This window comes from Corapipo altera, unplaced genomic scaffold, assembly GCF_003945725.1.
Source record: "Corapipo altera isolate COAL_440 unplaced genomic scaffold, ASM394572v1 0, whole genome shotgun sequence".
In the NCBI taxonomy this organism is placed as follows: domain Eukaryota; kingdom Metazoa; phylum Chordata; class Aves; order Passeriformes; family Pipridae; genus Corapipo; species Corapipo altera.
The window spans coordinates 68,165,428-68,185,828 of record NW_020884872.1 but is presented as its reverse complement, the minus strand read 5'-3'; the positions used below and the strand labels follow the sequence as shown (position 1 = coordinate 68,185,828).

The window sequence follows — 20,401 nt, the reverse complement described above, 5'->3', positions numbered from 1 at the left end:
TGTTGAACAGGTTGGAAAAGTTTGTTAATGCTGATTCTGTTGTGTCATAGTTCTTTTGTTTTGGAAACCCTGTACTTCACTGCTTGATCTTTGAATTAAATTTCTTGTGCCACCTCTATAAAGATGAGCAAATTACTTTTCCTCCTGCTAGAGGAAATAGTAATTCTTAGTAGTGCATTTTATTCCAGAAGAAAGTGTGAGGTCCAACATCCCACAAGCTAACAAATTCTTAAAATGAAATTCTGTTTTTTAAAATAAAAATTCAGTCACTACCAGTAGCTTTAAACTTGATACTCCCTGAAAGGCTGATTATTTAATGTTCTTACTCTAAAAGTCTGTGGGGTTTGAGACGTTGTAATGAAAGCTGTATTACATAAATTTGTTAGCAATCACTTCTTTTTATTGTGCTCTTTTATTGTTTTCTCGCTATGATTTTCTGAATTTTTTTCCTTGTGGGTCTTTTGCTTTGCTTTTGTTTTTGTTTGATTGTTAGATTTTTCTTTTGTTGTTTTGGTTTTGTGGAGTTTTTGTTGTTTGGGGGGGGAATTGGATTGGGGGAGGGTTTTTTTCCCCCTGGTCTCTCCTTCTGGTAAAAGTCAGAAGCATTACCACTGTAGCAAAAATGTGGGAACTATACAAATTATCACTATAATGTGCTGCACTTAAGTTGAGGACAAACTTAAGTTGACAATATTTTTTGACAAATATTAACTTCAGAGGAAGGAAGAACTCTTATCCCAAAAGTATACAGCAGAAAGGAGCAAGCTAGAAGTTTTTAATGTGTCATGAATGTTGTGAAATGGGAACAATTAATTCTCCATAAATTTAATATTTTTTTTCAAAGTGTGATGCAAAATTTAAAACTGCGCATGTGGTTGTTTTCTAAAAAATGCCAAAGCAATGAGAACGTGAAATCCTTTGTGAAACATTTAAGGCAATAAGTTTGATTTTTAGAATTTGTGAATACACTTACTTTTAAAAGTATTAATTTTTTGTTGTTTTTTTTTTTTGTCAAAACAATTAAGTTCAGAGTTCAGAATAACTTTATTTTCCTTTGAAGATCTCCTAGTTGATATGTTGGGGGTTCTTGCCAGCTACAGCATCACTGTCAAAGAGTTGAAGCTTTTGTTCAGCATGCTTCGAGGCGAAAATGGAATCTGGGTAAGCTGTGATCAGATAAAGCATTAAGTGTCATTCCATTAGAGACTAAAGTTAATGTAAATTGTCTCCTGGGACATATAAACTTGAATTAATTGTTTTTCTCATGTTAACTGAACATATGTTTAAGAAATATTTTTGCTAACTACTTCAGAGTTAATTTGCTGTGTTTGAAAACTGTCCACTTTGCATTGTAGCCTACAGAGTACAAAAATGATTGTATTGACTTTTATGCAATTTTCTTGTTTTCACAGCCAAGACACGCAGTTAAATTATTATCAGTCCTTAATCAGATGCCACAGAGACATGGGCCTGATACCTTTTTCAACTTCCCAGGCTGTAGTGCTGCAGTAAGTTTTCAACCAAAATACTACAATTTCAGTAAGAAATAAATAGTTCCTTATTTGCATTTCCTTTAATTTGTTTCAGAAATGCGTGAAAAGGAAGTAAGAGGATAAATGCATGCTTGAGTAGTATATACGTTTTCTTCCATAGATTTGCAAGGTAGTTATGTTGTTGAGAAGTTGCACTTGTGAGGATGGAATGTCAAGCAGCAGATTTTTGTTTGGGGAAGTTACTGTAAAAGTGAAATCTGAAAATTCCAAAGAACAGTGTTATTTTATTAGGATAATGTGATTGATATTATATAAAGGAAAGGGTTGAGGAAAATCTAGGAATTAACTTCTGCATGTCATCACAGTTTACAGTGACTGCTTAGTCATACATTTTATTATAAATTTTTCTGTTTATCTGAATTCCAACAGCTGTTTACTTTCCATCAAGGCAGTGATTTAAATGCAGTCTTCTTTTGGCTTTTCTTTTTGAGATAACTTACAATGGCAAAATTGTATTCCTTTCCAAACTTTCCGAGATGGATATTCTCTCTTTCACTGACTGCATGTACTTTCAGAAAAAAAGCTACAAATAAATTAAAATATTGTATACAGATTTATAGATTATTAAGAGTAAATACAAAAGGGTAAAGCAGAGTAATACATACTTGAGGTTCAGTTCTATTCTGATATGGATCAGGATATACTTATGGTAGAATATAGAATCTTTTAACAGAAAATAATCCTGAAATTCCTGTTTTCTCATGCCAGTGCTTGAAGTCTGCTCTACTTGCATTTTATCAGTAGGTGTCCTGGTTTGAGACCCCTAAAATCCAATTCCCGAGTCCAAGCCCCCCTCCCACATCTCACCCCAGTGTGAGATGGGTCTTCCAGACACAGCACAATTCCCTTTTCCCCCTCAATATGGGGGGAAAAGGGAATTATATTACAATCACTGTACAAATAAATATTACAATACAGTATCATATACATAATCTTTAACTATTTCTCCTATGATAAATCAGTGTTTACAATGGATCGATCTCTTCTCCCTCCAATTAAAGTCCAGAAGGGAAAAGGAAAGATCCTTTCCACTCTCAGAACAGCAGCCTCTCTTCTTCCATGCAGCAGCTGTAAGTAGCTGGATCTCTTTCCAATACACGCAAGGGGGTTCTCCTCTACCCCTCTCAGCTCTTCAACTCCAGTCGAAGGTCTCTCTCTTCCGTGGGCTGCGTAGCAGGGACAAAACTCACTTCACCACATCATATCATGGGTTGTGAGACCCCCATGAAGGTCCGTTTCTCAGGGGATTCACCCCTGAGTCAGAACATCTCAGGCAGCTTTCATTTGAAGGCCTTTGCCTCAAAAGTTCTAGCAGAGCTCCTCTGCTCTGTCTCAGCTGCCAGCTTGGCAGCAGCAGCAGGGGGAGTGCAAAGTCATGCCCTCTGCATTCCATCTGACCATCCCAGTCCAGCTCCAGGATGCCTGAGCTTCTTAGCTCCTCTCTCTCCGGTGCTGCAGCACTCCAAGACTCCTCTCAAGTAGGAGTCCATCTCCTTCTCCTCTCTAGGAGGTCTCAGAGGGGTTTGGGGAGTTTTTTTCAGTTCTTACCCCAAACTCTCTCTCTGTAGAGCTTAGTTCTCTCTCTGCTGCTGGCTCTCTCTCTCTCTCCTTGCAAAAGTTCTCTCTGTGTTTCTGCAGGCCGTCTCTGCTGCTTCTCCTTATCTCTTTGGCTCTTTGCCACTGTTCTCTGGTCAGTGCTGTTTCTGCCGCTGCTCCTTCTGCCCACTCACGGTGGAGAAAACTCCCAGCTTCTCATTCACCGTCTCTGGTCCAGTTTAATACTGTTTCCGAGTTTCTATGACCCCAGCCGGGGGCAGAGGGGCTCCTGCCTCTTCTCCTTGTGGCTCTACAACATGACCACTTCTCTCCAACAACAACTGCATCCTTCTTTTCCAGTCTGGTGTGATATGTTTATATTTTGCAGGAGCACTCATTAGGTCCACATCAAGTGACACCACCCCCTCGGGGGTTACCATTTTTTTAACTCCAGGGGGAAAATTTTTTTGCCCCACCACAGTAGCACTGATAATCTTCTTCAAGCACAAACCTCTGCCTCCATTTCTTGTGAATACAGTTGTTGGTTTGGCAGATTGCATCGGGGAAATAAACTGGCTGAAAATCGTTCTTTTACACCTTGGTTATTTTTGCTAAAGACTTCTTTGATCTTGTTGGATATTCAGCTGTATAAACAGGTGTGTCAGCAAAATGCATAGTGCAGATTGTGTAAGGAATTAATTAATGAGTTTTGAAAGGGAAAGTTTCATTTCATACTGCTAAATTAAAGCCATGGTTAACCTCTGCTAAAAGTAGATGCAGCAGCAACACAGGTGTTGCAGAATATGAATGTCTGCAATGACACGTACTGCTTTGACATCTCTGGGCTTCAGAGGCAAACCCTAATGAAATTTCTCTCTTAAATTTATCAGAAGTTCAAAAAAGGTTTTACAGGGAAAGAATTTCAGATATTCCTCCCTGTCCAAAGATATACATCAGTTACAGGAGCGTAAAACTCTTAATTGAAATGTCCAGTACACATTTCTGTTTCCTTGGATTGGATCCTTCCAGGATTTTGTTTTACATAGCACTCAAGATTGACTTCAATCTGTAAATCAAGAAGTATGAGTTTCAAATTTACACTTCTTGAGTAGTGCATGTTGGATTACACTATGAAGTTCTGGAGAAGATACATCCTCTGAAGTGGACTAAGGGCAAATATTTATAAAATGACCCAAAAAACAAAGCACTTCATTAGAAGAGAATGGATAGGAACTTGTTCACTAGCACTGAGTTCAAGTTTTCAGGTGTGATGCACTGTGTTGACATCAGACAGAGAAACAGTATAATTTTTAATTGGCATGATAAATATCAGATTGGCCCTCTTTAAAGTTGGGTGCATGCTGCTTGTATAACCAAGACTTCTGTGGCAGTAAAAAGAGCCAAGAGTCTACTGAACTAGTCTAGTGATATGCTTCTGAGACCTGCTTCACTATCCCAGCTGAAGGTCTCTTCCAGAACTGTATTACATCTCTACCAGTCTGCATAGGTGGCATGTTAGTCACTCCATTTGGACATCAGTGGTGGTGGTTCCTAGGTGTTGTTCCCATTTGTCATCAAGCAGCTCTTCTTCTGTTTCAGGTAGGAAACTCCCTCTCAGCAGGCATATCCCAAAGGTGTTCCTTTAAATGTTTAGTACCAAGCTTGAAGCAGAACTTTTGTCTCCCTAAGTACTAGCATGATCAGAGCACATTGCTGTATTTAATTATAAAATTTACTGTGATTTTCCTATTTCTCTGCTCTTAAAATTATATCAACAATTGACTTGCATATAAAAATGATGGAAAAGTCAGTCACAGAATCATAGAATAGTCTCACTCACCCTTGTCCTATCACTACACGCCCTTGCATAAAGTCCCTCTCCAGCTTTCTTTTAGGTCACCTTTAGGTACTGGAAAGCTGCTATGTCTTCCATTTCCTCCCTAATCGTTATTCAGGGCCTTGCCTTTCAGAGAAAGGAGTTCTCTGAAACCTCTTCATCAGTCAGCCCCTAAAAATGAAATATTGAAAAACTTAATTCCTTCCCAAGACATCCCTTACTATGGATGTATTTAACTGGGAATTGGGAGTAAAACTTTCAGTCTCTACCTTACTAAATGTTCATAGGAAAAAAAATCTGATAGTGCTCTTACAATTCAGAGAACAACCTTTTTTATACTGTAGTTTTAACAATGAATCTTTATAGTGTGATCTGTTGATTAATTTGATTTAATATGTAAGTTTATAGATGAGATTAATAATTATTGAAAGCTAAATTTGTAGTTTAATTTCTGCAGAAGTATTTTTCTATTTTTGTTCTGTTAATATAATTTTGTGTCCTCTAGTGATAGAATTTATGTAGTTAAAAATTAAAGTATTTTAAAATAGATGGAAAAGTAATGCATTTATTCAAAAGCACTATTTGAAGTTTTTTCTATATTATTTAAAGTTAAAGCAGATCTATGGATCTAGAACAACAGGATTTTAGAAAGACGTTACCTTTAACAATATTTCTCAAAAAATTAACTATCTTGTTTCTTTTTTTTTCCCCTCTTCTTCCAGGCAATTGCATTGCCTCCTATTGCTAAGTGGCCTTATCAAAATGGGTTTACTCTTAACACCTGGTTTCGTATGGATCCACTAAACAATATCAATGTAGATAAGGATAAACCCTATCTCTATTGGTAAGTAACTTATAATGCTGCAGGTATAATATGTTCTGGCTTCCTAGTAGCAGTTAATCTATCTCATTGTTTTTAGTTCCCCCTGCCAAATATCTGCAGATTTTAATGGCTGCTTACTGAATACAAGCTCCTACAAAGTCATCTGTCCTTTTTGCTTTGCAATTTATAAATCCATGGTTGCAACATATGTGCTTTGTAGATTAACCATAAAATCTAGTGTGGTGGTTTCTTTAGGAATTTTAAAATATAATATTTCTTAGAGCTTTAAACTGAGAATGTTGTCGCATTTTCTGTTTGGTGTTTAAGATCCTTGTCTGATGTTAGTACTACAAAAAAAATATGTTATATTCAGTGTGCACTGTCTGCACGTTAGCTAGAGGTAATAGAAATTAGATCTGTGAATATAAAAATGGCTTACTGATCACCTGTTCCCAAAAAATGTGCAAATTTGATGTGAATGTAATGCATATAAGAGAAACTGAATATACCAACGTCAGAAGGAAATTAGGAGCAGTACGAATTCTTACCATTTTTATATAGTGGCTCAAAGCAAGCTATAATTAATAATTCAAAATAGGAAAAACATTCAAACTAGATCATCTTTACAAAGATTTTGGACTTTGCCACATTAAAGTTTGAGTCACACATAACCACCACCAAGAGGAAGATACCAAAGCAAACATTTGTTTTCTTTTAAATGTACTTTTGAGGATGTAATACTTTTTTCTGTTTACTTAGGTGAAAAATATGTCATACAAATTAACTCTTTAGTTTCTTCTTAAAAGTAATCTGTCTCTTAAACAATCTTTATTTTAAAAGCACTAACTTAGTAGCATGCACAACTTCAGATAGTGCTCTGATTTGAAGCAGAGGTGATAAAAGCAGTCAGCTAGAACAGGTTCCTCGGGACCTTCTCCAGTCGGGTTTTTGAGTATCTTCCCAAATGCAGACATTGCAACCTCACTGGGAAACCTGTACAAGTCTTTGACCACTCTCGCAATGAAAACAGTTTCTCAGTTTCAGTCAATGTCCATCATTCCTTGTTCTTTCAGTGGATATCACTGGGAAGTCTCTGGCTCTTTCTTCTTTACTCCTGCACCCACCAGATATTCATATACATCTTCTCCAGGCTAAATAATCCCCTGTCTCAGCCTCTTCTAAAATGTCAGAGGCTTTGATCATTCAGTCTGGTATGTCCATGTCTTTTCTTGCATTGTGCAGCCTAGAACTGCACACAGTACTCCAGATGTGGTCTCTTCAGTGTTGAGGACAAGGATGGATCACCTCTCTCAACCTGCTGGGAATGTTTTTTTCTAATACAGGCCAGAATACCACTGGTTGCCTTTTCCACGAGGGCACATTACTGGCTCATGGTCAAGCTACTGTCCACCCAGACTAGCAGGTTCCTTTCTGCACAGGTGATTTCCATCTGTTCTGTACCTAGCATACACTGCTGCTTGGGGCAGTTCCTCCTCAGGGACAGGACTTTACCCTTCCCTTTGTTGATCTTCATGAGATTCTTGTTGGACTGTTTCTCCAACCTGCTGTGGTCCTTCTGAATGACTGCACACTAACCTGGTGTATCAGCCACTCCTTATAATTTTGCATCATCTCTAAGCTTTCTGAAGGTGCACTATCTCACCATTCAGGTTATTAATGATGAAGTTGAACAAGGTTGGAACCAGTGTTGATGCCTAGGGCACTCCAATACTAACTTGCCTCCAACTGGTCTGATACCACTGATGGCAATGCTTTAAGCTAAACTGTTCACTTAGTTTTCAGATGACCTCACTGTCCACTTATGTTGCTCATTATCACTGAGGTTATTACAGTGTTGAAAGGTCTTGCTTGTAGAAAGTCAGGATAAACATCCACACCTTTCTCTACCATCCTTCAAGCCAGTCATCTCACCATAGAAGGCTAGCAGTTTGATTGAATAAATCTGTGGTATTCCAAATCACCTTCTTAGCTATGATCTAGGCTTTAAGTGAGTGCAGTGTCTTTGTGGTGGGAGTCAGCAGTTACATCAGCTCAACCATGATCTGAAAACTGATGCTTAAAAATGGAGAAGGAAAGCAAAGAAATGTTTTCACATTTGCCAGATGTGAGGGAAAATTGCTACTGTTCTGTAATTAGCTAAACACTAAGCCCTGCTTCAAGAACTGTAAGCCAATTTGATTTTTTTCTTTAAAAATAATTTTAATTATCTCTGAGGATGATATTGGGCAGCTTCTAACAGACAGTCTATTAACACCTGTGTATTGGGACAATATTGTAGTTATCTTACCAATTATAAAATGAATGTAACAATCATGGAAAGAAAATTAGGAATTTGACATTTGCATGGATGATAAATAACAAGGCAGACCAGTCAAGTTCAAATGGTAAGATTCAGAATTACATACCACAAATTTTAGTATAAGCCAACAAACATCATATAACTAGTAGTGAATAATTGGTCATTATATGTATGAGTAGTTATATATAAGAAAGCAGGGATTACAGTAGGATGTTAAGGGTTGGTGTAGGTTACCAACTGATCATAACCTGCCTCTTCATTGCTCTAGCTGAAAAGAGCTAATGGGATCCTTTTAAGGATAATCTAAACAGAGAAGAGAAAAAAGGTGATGTGATCCCTTCCTGAAATCTTGGCAAAAGCATTGCTGAAATGCCATTTACAGTTAAGAATTGGTACTTCTTTTAAGAGCCCGGTGGAAAAATTGGTACTATTCATAGGACACCTGGGAGTGAACTGTACCCTGGAAGACACATTTTATAATGAAACCTTTCAAGAAATAAAAATAGTGATGAACGTAAGGATGCTCTTGGCTTCTGTTTTCAGAATTTATGCAAAATCTAATGTTGATGGATTTTTTTTAATCTGAGATCCAGTGGGTAGACTGCAAAATAGGAAAAATCAAACTTTTAGACACACAATACTTTATCGCAGTTATAAGACACAGTATAATAATCATCATCATTAAATAGATTTTTGGAAATGTTTCCTAAAAAATAAGGTGAAGATTCTTTGTCATAAAGACATGCAAATTTAGAAATTTAGGACTAACCTTATGCGTGATCAATTGGGAAGTCTCCCTCCTCTAAATCTCTATACTTCTTCCTGCTAAAAAAATAAGGGATAGGTGGCATAACTTCTAAGTCAGGCCTGGAATTTGATAAGATCGATACGGATACTAAGATTGTTTTTTGATCAGGTTTTTTGTGTTATTTTGTTTCATTATTTTTTAAGAGATGTTTTCTTTTGGATTGCGTATCAGGCTCTGTAAAAAAATTGGAGGGTGAACTGAGGCCGGATTGTTATAATTGTTGCTTCTTGTCAATAAATCATCCAAGTGCTTCCACAAACATTTAATGGAAGAATGGCTAAAACTTCTGCAAGTGCATTCTACATTTTATTTTTGCAGATGTAAGGACAAGGAGAAAAAAAAAAAACAAACCAAAAATCAAGCTATCTAGTATTGTCAGTCCTTCTCTAGACCTAGTAATAATAGAAATAATGCAGAACAGTTGCAAAAGCACATAATGGAATTCCAAAGTTAGTAGCAAGGAACTTCCTCTCCCTGTCATTCAGGCAAGAATGTATTAATATCTTCTCAGTACTATGATCATATGTTAAATTGCTTGTAAAATCCTAAGGTAAAGAAACTGGAATCCCTGAACAGTTCCTTGGTGGATGGAAGAATGCTTTCATGCAATGGAAGTGTAATAACATTCAGTAGCTGCTTTGAGAAACTGGCTGAAATGAAACATAACTGTAAAGGTTTTATGAACGAACTGTAGTAAAATTGTATACCAGCTGCTCTGGGAGGTAGTTTAAGGCTCATAAAACCATATGGCTGTTGACAGTACTGCTCTTGTTGTCTCTGTGCATTTCATCTTTGGATGTGGCAAGTTCTGCACATGTAGGTAATTTGTAAGAGAATTTCTTTGCAGTATCCTAGAGACCAATCCTAGCCTACTTTACCTTTGGCAAGAAGTAAAATGCGAAGATTAACATTATATACTATAATGTTGAGGTAAACAGAGAACGTCTGAGTTCTCAGTTTTTTAATTGTTGTTCTATTAGAATTCTAATTATTTGGAGGAAAAAAGTAAAGTCATGTTTATAGAATCTTTTATTCTATTTATTCTATTCCAAGTTGAAGAACCCTGCTAAGAAAGGAGCTGTTTTTCATTATGTCATTGTTTTATTGTGTTCGTATGCTTAACTCTGGGAAGTTAAAGTGCTTAAAATTTCAGGAACAGTCTAATTTGACCATAATGGTGACAAAATCAGCCCAGTAACCAGTAAGGATAGGAAATGAAAAAAATTTTAAAGGTGCAGATGTTTCTTCAAGAGACATTCTTTATTTCAAAATGCTTACTAGCTCCTATCGAAAGTAGTAGGATGCATTTTACACAATTGTAATAATGTTTTATCAAGTAAAAATGTGATGATATTTACAATGTTTGGCAATTTAAATTGGTAATTTAAAATAAAACATTTTATTTAACATCTTTAATCAAATAATACCAGATCATATGTCAGGGTGTAGTGAATCTGTATTTTTTTTTAATATCCTTCTGGTTGGGATTCTGTTAAACAAAACCATTTTAGACTGTAGAGATGACTTAGTTGCTGAAAAACAAATTTGTCATTGTGAGAGATACAACTACCTGCTGAAAAAATTTTTTAATGGCATAAGGCCTTAAGGAAGTAAATCAAATCTCAGACCAGCTCACAACACAATCAGTTGTTTTTATTGTAAAAACTGTAATTTAAGTTTTTAACCTTCATGTTATTGTACAAAATTCACTGATGTGGTTGTGCAGGTAATTTGTATATATAGGTAATGTAGATTGTATGCATATATGAAGGATATTCACTGTTCCTTTTGTTGAGGGATATAGCTGCCTGTGGGGTCATTGTGGAAGCCAGATCATTGACGTGATCCAGATTAAAAATAGTCTTCAAAAGATAGAGGAGAATGTCAGTGTTATAAATTGTCTTCATTGTTGAGGTCAGTGGTAATGGACAGTATGTAATTTTCCTCTTCATTCTTAGATTATGTATTGGTTTATTTAGAGAGGAGTTTTTACGTTTATTAAAAAGAATGCCCTTTTTTTTTGCAAAGAGTGGTGTATGGAAGCCCTTTACTAAAGGCTGTGGCAGGGAATAATGCTCCTTTTCAGCACAATAGCTTGAGGGGAGAGAGAATTGTGTACAATGTATAGAGGTAGATGAAAGAATGAAGACACAGCTTGAATTTGCAAAAATAAAGAGATATCCTATATATACTTCAAGACTGGAAGGAAGGACCTCTGGGTGAGGACCCATTAGAGTGCAGAAAATTCATCTCTATATGTTATTATTCCTGTTCTGTTTAGCCTCATCACTCTGTTTTTAACATTTAATAAAAGTATTCTAATTTATTAAAACAAAAATGGCTTTCTAGAATTTGGTAATTTGAATGTCTGTTTTTTGCCTCCTTTAAAAATTCACTTAGAGGAGAAGAATGTCTAAACCCTGACTACCTCAGGGTCTAATCACACCACCTATCTTGTAAAGAATCTATTTTTTTCATAAGGTCATGGTTTATGACCTATAGTTTTGACAGTGAGCAAAGAGGAAAATCTGATTCTCTCCTTCAGTGATGTATGCATACACATTTAACTGTAATTTTCTGAACATGGAATTAGGTCTATAGCTATACAATTTTTCTACATATTAAAATCAAGGTTGTATCTTTGTAGTAGGGTAAACTAAAGATATAGAACCTAATATATAGAAAGATAAAGATATGTAGCAGCTATTAAGTAAGATGAAATCTGAACTTAGTGTTTGATTGTACCTTTCACTTCTTAATGCTCCTAGCAAAAACCTAGTAAAGTGTTTGATGAAAATGTTGCAACAAAGAAACCATTTAAAACATCATTGTAAGAATATGAAATTACTTTATACATTAACTACATTAAGAGAATGAGAGTGTTAATTAGTGGGCTACAGGACTTTATACAAATGTTCAAAATTAGTAGTGTCTTTTCTCATACTTGCAAAGCTTCATTTAAGAATTTATTGATGAAGTTCACCATCTAGACCTTGTATTTCAGCCATTGGTTCTTTATTTAGAAAAAGGCTGAAAGCTGTGTGCTCCTTATTAATCATAGCAGACTGCTCTTTACTGTACTTAGCTTTTCAGAAGACATTAAGTGACAATGGATGTAGATATGGACTTACCCATTTTGAATAGCTCTGTGTAATGCCATTTGTGAATTTTGACCAGCTACCTTTGCAAACTGTTTTTTTAATAAGTCCAGTATTTCTCTTTACAATGCTTTTGATTTCAAATATAACTAGAGAAATGTATGAGATTTCTGCATTATCTGTCTTCATGATGTTTGTCACAAGAAGGCTGAAAACCCTTACTAAACTTAGTTTCTTAAAATTTCAGTCCTTTATCCATTTGACAGATGAAAATAAATTCACCACTCATATGAATAAACCTTCATAGATCATTAGCCTAATTAATTCATGTCTTGAAAAATAATTCTTTTGCATAGTAATTGTCTTGAATCCCAATTTGTATGTCATACCATCTGCATTTTTCTCTGAACCCCATAAAATTGCAAGGCATCTCACACTTGTTCTGTAATGGTTATTTCTTCACAACTTTAATCAGATGTATTATTTTAAATTATGATGAATTAGGAAACTAAGGGGAAATGTGATAGGTGCAATATTTACTATCTTGGATTTTAGTAAAAAAAAAGTACTGATTTTTAAAGTGTAACCTGGAATCAATTAAGTGCTGAAGGTGAGTAGCGCCCCCCAAAGAATGCTGGGAGAAAATTAAGTTCACCATTCCAGGTACCAAGTTATTTTCTTTCTCATGGCAATTTAAAGTTGTATTTGAATCTCTTTATTATACAATAATTCCCCTTGCCCCAATTTCATTCATAATTCTTTCTTTTCAGTTTCCGCACTAGCAAAGGTGTTGGATATTCTGCTCATTTTGTTGGCAACTGCTTGATAGTTACATCATTGAAGTCAAAAGGCAAAGGTTTCCAGCACTGTGTGAAGTATGACTTTCAGCCACGCAAGGTAAGCAAAGTGGTATTTACAATAAAGAATAACATTGAAAATGTGAGAAAGTACTTCTGGGAAGAAGGACTAAAATCTCTTTTGTGCCATAGTGTTACTAATAGTTTCTTTTTTATGAGTAACTGCTATGATGATCATGCAAAGTGTTATGTCTATTACAGTTCAGAATCAATTAGAAAAAAAAATTTATAGAGTAACAGTTCTATAAAGTCAACTTGTTTTTTAAAGTACTGCTTAATTAGCTTCAGACAGAGAAGAATTTTGAGTATTTGTAAAATGATTGTATTTTATTATTAAAAGTCCCTCATTCTGTTTCTGAAAATTCTCTACCTGGTAGCTTTGTGGCCAATGTCTTGAAAAATTTTGCTGGCAATGCTGTATGATATAAGACTCTGAACTTTCTTCTGTGTCAGTGATGTTTTGGGATTTCTCATTTTTCATAGTATATCGTGATTATATCTGTAGATCATATTAGTGTTCGTTTCTACTCTATGCGTAGTAATCCTAGGGGAACAATTATTCTGCAGCCTTCAAAATTGCAGTTAATTGACTGAGGCATTGACTTTCCATACAGCAAGCATTACGTGTTTATCATTGATAGCGGTCTTGTGTATTTTACTGTGAACCTCATTTCTTTTTTTAAGGGCTTGGATTTTGTATGTTGAATTTCAGGGCTTGTTTTGTTCTGAGAAACCAAACTCTTAGGGAGGGAATACCATTGTTCACACATCAGCTTAATGTTCTACTGTTTTTCTTAGTATGTATTTGTGATTCAAAATCACTGATTCTGATTTCATCAGGTAGCTTTTGTTCAGTTGTGGTTTTTTTAAAATGAAGTAATGTCTTTTTCTAGCGTATTACTCGAGGATATATAAAGCCTTATAAACACATATCTGCTGAGTCTATCAGAATGAATCAATTCTGTTTTGTGCATTTAATTTTATAGACAGAAAAGTGTTGTGATAATTCAGTTTTCTTTTACAGTAGCACATCTGATGCTACTGATGGACACTGAACCTGGAACAAATGAACAAATGAAATTGTTATCTTTTGTATTATGTTATTGTTAATTAACCTGTGGGATCTAGCTGATCTTTACTTTCTGATGAAGTCATATCTTTCATATTTTAGCAAGATATTATTTTGATAATTTTTAATACAAGTGACTAGTTTTCTTCATGCTGAGTCTAGAAAATTTTAGCTTTTGCTGTTCTACTTAAAATAGCTAATTGTGAAATACTAGTACACGTATATCTCATTATATGAATAGCAGTTTCATATCATAATCAGCTGATCTGCTGAAGTATGTCCAAATATAACTCCCATGATAGTTTTATATTTCCCAAAGTTTGTGCTTTTTACACTTTGGGTCATGTGCCAGATTTGGAAAGTATTTGAAATACATGTTATAGAATATATTTGCATGTGGTTTAATATATTTTTTCCATTACTAAGTTGTGTTTACACGTATGTGGTAAGGTACATAATGCATAATGGAGGAAATAAAATGTGTCTGGCTCTAACAAGTCAAAATGTATACTGTTTAACATGTAAATTGATTTTCTTCATGTTTTTTAGATGTGACACTGGTTTCACTGTGCAAACTTTGAATGTGTACATACGTATTCAGAAATTGTGTACTGATTTACAGAGCAGCTAACTGTCCAAATGCTAACTTGAGAGGTGTGATTTTAGCCATCAGATGTACTATTTCCTGTAGTTTTTTGTATTTGCTTACAGGCATAGACATTTCAGCAATAGGTTTTGCCAGAAATGTCATCCTCATTAAACTTCTGAATATTTTTTTTTTAATTTTTGGTAAATCACAGTAAAATTATATATTCAAATCACCTAGTCAAAAGCTTTGTGTAGGCAGATACAAAAGTTACTATGTTCACGTAAAGATCTCCCCTCTGTTAATTGTTTCATATGACACCATTCACATAATGTGTAATCTTAATTTAAAACTTTAAGATGTGTCAAGTGGTTACTTTAGGCTTCAACTGGTGTATTTTAATAACATTGTAAAAGCAATCATTTATAAAAATGTATGGAGAAATTTGGTATTATATCTCCAAATAAAAAATGTAGGTGTAATACAGTAGACTGACATCTCAAGAGAGCTACATAAGCTGTGGCAGTGTTGTATTTGATATGTCTATACTGCTTTTTTGGTGCTCCAAATTGAAATTTGTGTGTATTAGTAACCCCTAGTAATTTTTACTTCCTTGAGTTCCAGCCTCAACATCAATCCTTTTAAAAGTATAACAGGAAAACAGTGTAGTCTAGAGCAAACAGCTTTTTTTTTTAGATGTTTCTAATTCTGAACAGCTTTACTAATTTTAGTATAGACAGAAATAAATTCCACTTAGTGTGTGATGCCTTATCTCTCTGATTGTACTGTGCTATGGAGTAGGAATATCACTTCGCAGTTGGTGACTAAGCTCAACAGATTTCAGCAGTATAAAAAATGGATAGGTTGTTATCTAAAGTGTCTTTGAGCACTACCTGAAGAAGCTCTTGTTACAGCTGAGAGGCATGGTCTTTGTGCATTTTTGAGAAAACAATATAGAAAAGGAAACAGCAGGATGGATGTTAAAGAAAACTGTATTACTGACTTTGAATATTAAAAAAAAAAAGATTTTTTCAACTAAAAGTTGAAGAAAAATTTTTTGTAAGATTATGCAACTTGGTTTGGTCTGTAGTGTAGTAGGAAAGTCCTGAAAATCATGTCCTCAGATACAGAATAGGAGAGAAATCAAAAAATCACTTGTACAACATCACCAAACATTCACATAAATGAGACATGGGTAATAGGAGGATATGAGGCATACATATATGCTTCTACATATATAAAAAAATTAAAAGAGAAGCTGGGCTGTCTTATTTTAAATGAGGTTATTGACATAAAAGAGGTATCTGAAGCTTTGTTGACTTGACCATCACTGGATGCTTGTTTCAAATCATAGTTACAGTTATATGTGACAGTGGGGCAGGCCTTGCTAATAGAGTGATGTCCTGTAATAAAGACTTAACCTAATCAGATAAAGTTAATTGTGACAATATATAACAGAGTTTCTGTGCTCTGAAAATCAGTAAATAAGTTAAGAAAACCATACTATTCAGATTAAATTGTTAGCCACATGACAAGGATGGTTATAGCATCTGTGATGAATTGGGGAAGATCAGAGAGCATACTAATATAAAGAAGCTTGCACTACTTTACTGTAAACTGGGTGGCATCTTACTGGTACAATGGTTCAAACTTTTAAATAGCATATGCATTTAGATTTATGTACTTCTGAAACTTTTTAGAGAGTTCAGACATTGACTCTTGCTTGACTTTGTGTTGAAAAATGCTGAATATGCTTGAATATACAAGATTTCAAATTTTTCATTTTTAAAGGAACTGTGAAAAACTGCCTTTATTTCTTACATAAAAAAGGTGTTTGCTAGTGCTAGAGAAATTGCCTGAATGCAAAGATACAAAAGGCTAAGAGTGAATATACCATTAGTCAAAAAATCCAGTAAAACGTTTAAAAGCTCCTCACAATGTACCTGAGCATAGATAAATAGCAAAGTATAAACAACTGTAAGTAAAAGGATGTTGTTCAGAAAGTTGAAGTTGTGTCAACAGAGTACTTAGAAAAATATAAGTTATAGCAAATAATATGCAAAATTATTACAATTCAATTTTTTTTCCTGTGCTCGGATGACTAAGGCTTAATAGGAGTCCTTGAAGAATATCTTAACATAAGAAAAAAGCTAAATCATTTAATTGCATCATTGTTTACTACAACATGAGTCTATGGGGATGAGTCAGAAGAAGTGTCCGGAATTGAAATGTCAATAGAAGAGATATAGAAATCAATGTAAGAGATAGTAATTAATTACCAGGACCTTAGAGAAGGCACCCCAAGTTCCAAAGAAATTTGAATACAATGTTTGCCAAACTTTCAATTGGGATATATAATCCATTTTTTCAAAGAAATTGTTGATGGAAAATGCTACAAATTTTAAGAAATGCCTTTGCTGATATTTAGAATTACTTATTATCATGCCTGGTTTCTTAGCAATCAAAATGGGTAGAAGCTAGAAAAATGGAAAGGAAGGATTAGAAAACATATAGATGATATTCATATCTGGGATAAAACAATGTGCTGATGCACTGGAATTCTTGTCTGCTGCTTCCATTGAATTATTTGTAAGATTCTCAGTTTGTATAAGAACAGGTTTGTGAGCCAGTTGATACACTCTATTCCTGAAGACCTGTGGGCATTATACTCATCTGAAAACCTTAAAAAAATCATGTAATCATGTGATAAGAGAATTTATACATGTAAAATACAGTGATAGAAGGATATGAATCAAGTGAGCAAGCGGGAATCTCAGGAGGACTTTTATTTTCTTATTGCGAAGTATGCATTGTGAACTTGATGATGTTTGTCATCCTCTATTTAGGAACTGGCTTTGGAAACCTATGTTGCTCCTTTTATCCAGATTTGATAGTGACAAATATTGAGACAAAGAGTAAACCATTTTTTAATACTCAAATACTTCCCTTGCCATTTAAGATGTAAATTTAGTTATTTCTAGTGTAGGAAGACAAAAAGCAGTATTTGACTGGATTAGTTATGATAGAGATCTGGGATAGACTTTGTGTGCATGCATGTGTGCGTGTGCACATGTATTCAAGATAATCAAAGCTCGGGTTTTTTTGCCCTTTTTGCCTTTCCCAGTCTTAAATGAGTTTCATGATTCAGTTTTCAGGGGAATTTCATGTTTTCTTCTTGAACTTATTTGTTGTGGACATAATGATTCCTGTTAAACAAAATATTTGAAAGACTACAATACTTGTACTTGGAAGCATTTAACTGTGATGCTTTCTCTGTTTGATTATAAAATATATTTTAATGATATGACAGGTGTCCAAAAATTGGTGGAATGGTAAAGAATAGAGGAAAAATATCAAAGGAAACAATCAGGATAACATATTAAACTGGGCTGTAAAATTTGCTATTATGAATTTTTTCTTTTTATTTTATAATTTTTGACAGACACCTATGATGCAAAAGCAGAGCTATGTGATAAGAATTTGTTAATGTAAGAGCACATAGCTCTGGATTTCCCATCAGAACTGAGTTGTGTTTTGTGTGTAGTGTGTATACTGTTGAAATTGAATTACACTTTCAGGAATCAAAGTTTTTTCAGCTTTTTAATCGTATGTATACAATTTTGTCTCTAATCCCGTAAGGGGATGCTGGTAGGTACATCATTACATTTAGGCACAATTCTACTGACTGGACCTGAAGTTCCAGTAACTTGACTTTTAATTTTACGGGTTTGCAAGAATTCATCTGTTTGTATAACTTTATGAGACTGGTCGCTTATTTTTTATGCCATTCATTAACTTTGTATTTTATAGCAGAAAAACTGCCGCTGTGTACTGATTGTTCTTGTCTTTCCAGTGGTACATGATAAGTATTGTACACATCTATAATCGATGGAGAAACAGTGAAATTCGATGTTACGTGAATGGTCAGCTGGTATCCTATGGTGATATGGCCTGGCACGTTAACACAAATGATGTAAGATTTTATTGTTTTCCTTTTTTATAACTTTTTATTTTAAAGTTAATTGAAAAAGAAAAAAAAAAGTACTGTATTTGTTTACTTCATGTGATAGAGTTACAGATTTGACAGATTTAGCTTGAGAAAAGTCCTTAAGAAAAACTGATTCATTCTGCCAAATAACTATGCACGCTGCCAATGGATACAAAATTACTGTTTTTTGTAGACGTGAGATTCTGCATTGGATTCAAGAGGAGATGTTTGTTAATCTGTAGAAGATTTCTCTGCTTTTCGCCTTAAGGAACATCAAATTTTAAGTAGGCTCTTTAATTGAAGTAGAACAGAGTAGCCTCAGCTATTATCAGTCATATTGCTTTAAGCACTGTATAAATATAGTAAGAAATCATTTTGTCTATGCAGAGTTTACAGGTTTAAACCAACAAGATAGAGAGAGAGAGAGACAAGGATTAAAAGCTAGCAAACAGAAACATGGAGAAGTGTCCAAGGAGATATAATATTCAGCAAAATCTGAAGTCTTAAATCTGTCTCCCTATTACAAGTATATTTTTCCTATTGTTTCACTTGCAATTAGTAAATAGGCGGTTGACCAATAACAAAAAAATGCTGTGCTAAGTGTTACAGTATTAATATTTAAGTAACATTGTTAGCAAGTACAAATAAGCTGCTACAAAATTTTGTACCTTCAATACAGAACAATTTCAGTGGATCGTAAGCTTTTACAGACATGTGGTCCCTTACTGGGCATTCAAACCAGTTAAAAGATATTGAGAGGTGTACAATTGCACAGCATTAGTAAGCTTTGAGCAAAGACACAGTGATCTTGCAACTGTTTATCCAACGGGTAGAAAGCAGTCATTTTTACCAGAAGATTGCATGCATACCTGTAAATACACTTGTATCTATTAATTGGACTGAGATCAAATAAAAATTTATTCTTACAGGAAATGCATCTGCTTTCATATTGTTTGTAATTTAATTATTTTAATGACATTTATGTAAGTCCCAATTTTAATGTTTTGGTGTGTGTGCACTCTCTTTCTGTACCTTCTACTTTGGAAAGCTTGAGAGTCTACACTTAATGATGCAGAAAATAGACACTCTTTCTGACCCAAAATTCTGGGTGTGGAAGGCATACAAAATGGTTTTCTTGTGCTTTGCCTTCAGCTAAAGCTGTGATAGACTTTCAGAGGTTCTTGATTCATCAGCTTGCTACACTTTTGTTATTTTTTTATTTATAATATGATTCTCGGTTTTTTCTGACTGACTGTGTGGGATAACAAAACCTGTTTGTACTTAAGGAAATGAGCTGTCTTTCACTAAATTCTAGTGGCAAAGTTGGATTTGAAAGGAAGGGTTTAAATATTACATGTTAATTAAAGTAGGAGGGCTCTGCTTGCTAAAGCTTCTGATTGCCATTCTTTGTTCTCTTGGTAGCATTTCTACTTCCAACATAAGGCAAGCCTTTCAGTTTTTGCAGAGCATGAGTTTCCCCTTGGTAATGTAAACATTTTTGTGATAAGTGGAATGTGATGACTGAAAAGCCACTTGAGGTCTCAGAGGACCTGGGCTGTTACTGGTGTGTGGAGATCTGTAGTCCTTAATGACAAATGCTAAGCTGGAAGAGCTGCTGTAAACTGGGAAGAATGAAAAAGGAAAGAACTGGAAATTACTCCAGAGTAACAGACCTAGAGTGTGATTATGTGTAAAACTCAGAATCTATTGAGAAGTTCAATGGCTGTTGTACAATTAATGATTACTAGAAGAATACAGGAAAATGCCATTTTAATAGGCAGGAATGTATATCTCAGAATATTTAAGTACTAATTAGCAAAAAAAGTGACGTCAGTAGCTCAGACAAATTCCTCAAATAACCATTAACAATGGCAATTGCTCAATATTAATTGACTTAACACTTTCTGACAGTAACGGCACAGTGTC

General features: G+C 34.8%; 1 protein-coding gene across 4 annotated transcripts in view; it reads left to right on the top strand.

Annotated features, from left to right (window-relative positions):
• Positions 1-20,401, top strand: part of NBEA (neurobeachin) — a 474,839-nt gene that overhangs the window by 91,701 nt on the left and 362,737 nt on the right. For all 4 annotated transcript variants that reach the window (XM_027650993.1, XM_027650984.1, XM_027650977.1 and 1 more), the window contains exons 3-7: positions 1,061-1,161; positions 1,413-1,508; positions 5,649-5,770; positions 12,746-12,872; positions 18,341-18,460. In XM_027650993.1, coding sequence (XP_027506794.1) covers positions 1,061-1,161; positions 1,413-1,508; positions 5,649-5,770; positions 12,746-12,872; positions 18,341-18,460 — 566 coding nt within the window. The remainder of the gene's footprint in view (positions 1-1,060; positions 1,162-1,412; positions 1,509-5,648; positions 5,771-12,745; positions 12,873-18,340; positions 18,461-20,401) is intronic.